This window comes from Phytophthora infestans, genomic scaffold, assembly GCF_000142945.1.
Source record: "Phytophthora infestans T30-4 supercont1.22 genomic scaffold, whole genome shotgun sequence".
NCBI lineage: Eukaryota > Oomycota > Peronosporomycetes > Peronosporales > Peronosporaceae > Phytophthora > Phytophthora infestans.
Window position 1 is genome coordinate 107398 of NW_003303737.1, and position 6200 is coordinate 113597.

Sequence of the window (6200 nt, forward strand, 5' to 3'; positions counted from 1 at the left end):
CTGATAGTGATCAGAACGAGACAACGGAAACTGGGGGTGACGACGCGGTAGAGAGAGAGCACCAAGAGTAGGAAGCAGTGAAGCTGCGTAAGTAATAGCCCAAATGACTTGCTTTTAGCAAACAGATGCAATACACAAATTTGCTTTCGTAGCCGTTCTGTACGTGACTCCGTCAAAAACGATTCATTCCCAATAAAACAGCCATTTGCACATGCTCGATGTCGCGTACGGGCTTTACGGAATCTACTCACCATGCTGGATATAAAGCATGTGGGTCCATAATACGTACGATTGCAGGATCTTGTACAAATATACATACACCGATCTTTTTTTCCTATACAAATTTTACGTTAGGACTTTTTTTACATACAGTTGATAGTATGTGCATTCAAGATTTGCTTTAAATGTTCATTAATTTATAATACCGTATGTACTTATGCATTAATCGGCCACGCCGACACCCATACGATTCTCGTACTGTTATTGGTCGAAACTATGTGAGTGAGCCCTAGAAATAACCTGCCATTTTTCAGCTTGCTAACTGCCATATTTACCATGCGCATGCCTCATGGAGTCGGAGAAATCACTTTATGCGTGTGATATGTCAACATCTTAAAAATTGTAAAGACGTATCCATCGTGGCAAGCCACTAAGATCTACTCCGCGCCTAGTGCATCGCTCATTTTAGACCCATTCAGCGCCAATTCAGTACAGCCAAATTGATTTGGCGCCAAACTTGTGCACCTGTTCCGACCAAATGACAGGAAGCACTCGTGTGCAGTAATTGATGTCTGGGCACTGCAGATTCTGCCAACCCTGCTTGCTGTTGTGCGACGTGCACATCGGACGTTCTCTGAGGGCTTGTATCAATAGATGGATTGGAAGCGTCAAGCCATGGAGCATGAACAACGCCACATTTGGTGAGGTTGGTCTTCATGAACAGCAGCACCTAAATTCGAATGAGTGACTCTTAAGTGGGTGTCAGCTGCATAGCTGTTTGGAGGAGAAAGTAATCTTGTGATACTTTATAGATGAGGCGCACAACAGCACTCGACCAGTCTAATTCATTTACGTGCCGACTACTTATATTCTTGCGCACGCAAGCTAATGCATCAACGGATTGGGTTGGAAAGCGGACGCTGCGCTTTAAGCATCTCGTTTGCATGCGCAGATGAAGTTGGCACTCTTTTTTTCTTTTGTGGGAAGTTGCATCACGCACACGTATGTTGGAGCAGTCGGGTGTCGAACCTCCAAGGTTTCCGCAAGCTTTTGACTGTACGGTGCGGTGGCTTTGGCGATTCATTGCGTAATATCCAAGATAGACCTCAGTCTGAGCTCTCTGAATGCATTAAGTCAAAATCCAGGGCATGTCGTGGCCAGCACCGCGGGCAGCAGGAGCACCTGACTCCGGATCCAACCTGACAAGTGCTCAGAAGCGAGCACCAGTAACTGTGAGTACTTTCGAAAAGGCAACAAAGTCCGACTGCTTGTCCCGCTACTATTGTACTTGCCTACGGGGTGCATGTTGAGTCCAGACGCATCGCAAGGTCAGCTGAGGCGTTACCGAGGTTCGGTGGGGCACCATGACGATCGTTCGATACCATGCTTATTATAATTAATTGTGCCCGCCAGCACTGGCCTAAGTAGCTTGGCGCTGGTCAGCAGCATGTTCCTGTAGCTCCGTTCCTGTATCGCCGTGGTAAAGTCCGGAGGTCCGACGACTCACAGCTTATTATTCTTGTCTGCTGACTCTTCTAAGGCACCCACTGGCCTTTGAGCTATAATTTGTTCTCAAAAATGCGCCGTTTGCTTCGCACGCACACTGAAGAAGACCATCGAACTCGCGTAGAGTTTAGTCGTCACGGCGCATTGCCATTTTAGAAAGCAACGGCAAACATGAGGCTCGTGCACTTGCTACCAGAGCCTACCATATCTAGGCAGGACTGTAACATGCTGCAGCACCTTGCAGACACACTCGCAGGACATAACATCTCCCAGTATAATACTCTCGTGGTGACGAAAGACGGTCGTGCCGATCCCCAACGCTGGCGTGAAGTTCGACGGCGAGGCAATGTGCGCATCTACAATGAGCGCCTAACGTCTACTGCACAGTGTCCAGCAACACCGCAGCTTCTACTACTAGGTACTATCGAGGGGAAGTTAGAAGAGGTCATGTATGGGGCAGTGGCAACCACGGACGAGGCCATGAGGATTCAGTCTGCCTGCACGAAGGACAACGTTCGAGACAGCAAGGTGCTGTACGAGATCGTCCAGCCAAGCTTTCACGACCCGTTCCGTACCGTCGCCGTAAAATGGCGACTGTACGAGGGACGTGACTACGTGTCTCTCGATGCAACAGGAATCACTCAAGTCGGTGGATGCGAACGAGTAGGATATAGCATTTCACACTCGGTGGCTCTGTCGGACATCCCGAGCTTTGAGCGATCTCACGGCATCGAGCGAGGAAACATGTCCGTGTGCGCACTGTACCGCCAAAAGACACCCACGACAGTGGAGTGCTACGTTCGTGGCTTCTTCGACTTCAACACGAAAAATGAGGTGCTCAAGAACATGTCACTCCAGACTATCGCGACGCAGTGGTCGGCATACGCACGGAAGAATTCGTGTGCTCTAGCCAAGAAATTGTCCTGGAAAGTACGCAAGAACTGCGGGTGGAGCTCTCAGTCCTCTCGAACGTATTCGTTCGCCGATGACTTGGACGACTTTGTAGCCCCAACGGCCAGGCATCGACCAGCAAGCTCTAGCGGACCTATTCGATGCGCCGTGTGCCACAAAGCATCCAGCTTCTTACAGTCGATCCGACGGACTTGCACGAGCTGCGAGCTGCCAGTATGCTCGAAGTGTGCCGTCAAGAAAACGGTCGTTGCTCTCGCGCCTGACCAACACACCATACTGGAGCGGAAGCGCGCATTTTGCGTGCCTTGCATGAATGCAGTGGAGAGCTGCGATGTGATGCCCATCGCGAGGGAGGAACTCGTGGGTCAGTTAGAAGAAGAGAGCGAAGAAGACATCGACGTATACTGGGCTCGGCTGTCGTCCATGACCGCTAATTCCAGCTGCTACTCGAGCGTCGTGTCTCGACAAAGCAGCCTGGCCAGTAGCTTCGGCAGCTTGAGCAGCTCCAACTTGGCTGAGGTCTTCAACCGTCCCAGTCTCGTTGGCCGAGGTGGGAGTGACCTCTCATGAGTCAACTAGAAGCATACCAGGGTCGTGCTCGAAGCAGTAGAGCACGAAACTGAAGGAAAGGAAGAGTTTAACTACTTAGCTTTAGCAGCACCGATGGAAGTGCTGCAACACGGAATATGAGTCAACTTGTTGTACCATAATGATTGCTCTAATTTGTCACTCATCTAATTAGTGACTTCACTTTCGCAGCTAATGAGCGATGCACCGACGCCTCCGCTACCCCCCGCAAGCCGGCGGACCAGCGCGAGCCCCGTGAGTTCCGCGGCTGCGCAATGGTCTCATGTGGGCCATCACCGCACTAGTATCTCTCCGGAGGCGACCTTCGATGAACAGGACGCGCAGATCAAGCAGGAGCTGCTGGCGCTCATCACTCAGTACCTGCAGCAGGAAGGCTTTGCCATGTCTAGCGCTACGATCCAGGACGAGGCCAATGTCAAGTCCCACGGCAGACTACAGGAGCGGGACGCATTGCGTCGTCTAGGATCCGCTATTATGGACGGGGACTGGGACCTCGTAGCCAAACTTCTGGGCAAGCACCTTAAGAAGTTTCACGCCGCCCACCAGGGCTTCCTCTACGCTGTATGCAAGCAGGAATACTTAGAGCTCATCGACCGACAAGAGTATCAGAAGGCTTTCACCTTCCTCACCACGCACCTCAAGCCGCTGGAGAAGGTGGCGGCGGCCACGAGCTCCAGTCGCCACGAGTTCAAAGAGCTCTGTTACTTGCTCACATGCAAAGCTGTGGGAGAGTCAGACGCCTTCCGTGACTGGGAGGGGGTCGTCAGGTCAAGAGAGAAGCTTGTGGAGCAGTTGAGAGCTACCTTCGCTCTGGAAGAAGTCATCTCTCCCCAACAGGACGGAGATGCGGCCATGACGACTCCACCGGTGGCCATGCCAGACAACAGGCTAGTACAGTTACTGCACCAAAGTGTGGCGTATCAGATGGAGTTCAGTCGATATCATCCCAAAACTATCCCCAAGGTATCGACGTTACTTCGAGACTTCGAATGTGAGGTGCTGCCGAACGCAGTCAAAAGCACTTACGTTGGTCACTCGCAGAATGTAAAATTTGTCACGTTCGTGGGAACGGACGGTGAGTTATTGGCGTCTGGATCCAGCGATGCCACGATTAAGCTCTGGCCGACTGAACTGCCCGATACGCATCAGGAGAGCGGCGAAGAGCAAGTGGACGAGACCACTGGCACTGTTTGTCGTCAATGGACGCGAGATCTGCTTGGCCATTCGTCCAGAATCTGGTATCTTACTGCGAGTGCGTCGGGGGAGCGTCTCTATTCCGGATCGGGTGACGGGACCGTGAAGGTTTGGGATCTTCGTGCAGCTTTAGAAGAGCGTGCTGTCGCTCAGCAGGCTCTGGATGATGGCGACGACCTGTTAAACGGTCAGCGTGGATCTAACGTCATGCAGTCTGCTGCAGCGGATGTTTCCTCTGGTGCCACCTCCGCGATTGCTGCTGCTACAACATTGCCTCACAATTACTCGGTGACGTCATCGGAGTGTCTAGCCACACTCATGAGTCCAAACGGTGGCGATGTGTACACAGTGAACTTGCATCCCAGTGAGACGCATTTGGTGACTGGAGGCTACGACCAGAGTGTGCGCTTGTGGGATATTGCTACTGGCGCAGTGGTCAAGACTTTCCGCAATCACTTTGCGTCCGTGTGCGATGTCCAGTTTAACAGACATGCCAACTTCATTGTGAGCGGCTCAAAAGATGGCACCATTCGATTGTGGGATATCCTTAGTGGACTGTGTGTCCACACATTACGTCAGACACTTGGAGAAGTCACGTCCATCTCGATGGCTTCAAATGGCTACACACTGCTAAGTGGCTCACGTAACAACAGTAATCGTCTCTGGGACTTGCGAATGCTTCACACTCCACGTGCTCACCTGTCAACTGGACTGAGTAGTGGTGCATCGACTGGATCAAGTGGGTCTCTCAGTAGTTTCTCGATCGGAGGCAACGGAGGCGTCGTGAATGGCTACGGATCGGGCTACGTTTCCGCCAATGGAGTTGGAATTTCAGGAGGCGCTGGTTATGGTAGCAGTGGCAACCTAAGCGCAAGTGGAAGTATTAGTGGTGGAAGCACCGGCTTCTCAGGCAGTCGCCATGCAGAGCAACGCCCCCTCCAGCGCTTCAAGGGACATCAAAACACAGCGAAAAACATCGTGCGAGCATCCTTCGGTCCACGCGAGAGTTTTGTCCTGGGTGGATCGGAGGATGGCTACGTGTACGTGTGGGAAGTGGCTACGGGCAAGTTGCTGGAACGCCTTTCTGGTCACCGTGGTGTTACGTATAATGCGCGATGGCACGAAAAGCAGGCGTTGCTTGCTTCAAGCTCCCATGACGGCACCGTTAAGACGTGGTGGTGGCAAGACAAAGCCAACTAAACTGTGAGGTGATCCTCGAGTTCGGCTCACACGAGTAAGTAGGTAGGTATATCGGACCGTATAAATTCCATGATGTTTCTATGTCTATTGCTGCTCGACGACATCGCTCGCACCGGTTTGAATAAGGAATCTTTTCCACACGACGGGGAAGAGGTCAGCGACATCTCGAGCAACCTGCTTACACTTCTCTTCCTGCTCTACACCGACTGCTTCTCCACTGAAGAGCTCGTTTACAAACAGATACTCAAGGAACTGTTCGCCGAGTGCCTCGTAAGTGTCGGAGACTTCGTTCGAGATTTTGAAAAACCCTGGAATAGCTTGGAAACGATTCCTCATGAATTCCTTACCCATAGCCAGCGCTTTTTTCGAAGTCACAGGTTTGGCTCTACCTTTTATATGTATACAAGGAGTTTAGTATTCGGCAGAACGTCTAGGCTTTCTCTCGGATGGCACGCAGACACAGATACCAAACACTCTGGCCCAATACATCCGATGGACAAAGCCTTCGTCCTTTAGGCACAACGTAACACCACCGACGTGTTAAAACGCAACATTAATGCAAACAGGTTCGAAGCAGACAG

At 51.5% G+C, this 6200-nt stretch overlaps 1 protein-coding gene across 1 annotated transcript; it reads left to right on the plus strand.

The window, feature by feature from the left end:
• Positions 1 to 1950: 1950 nt before the first annotated feature.
• Positions 1951 to 5619, plus strand: PITG_11540 (uncharacterized protein; the record flags this gene model as incomplete). The annotated part of the gene is made up of 2 exons (XM_002901051.1): positions 1951 to 3187; positions 3380 to 5619. 2 exons carry the CDS (start codon positions 1951 to 1953, stop codon positions 5617 to 5619), a joined length of 3477 nt encoding a protein of 1158 aa, XP_002901097.1.
• Between the last annotated feature and the right edge of the window lie 581 nt (positions 5620 to 6200).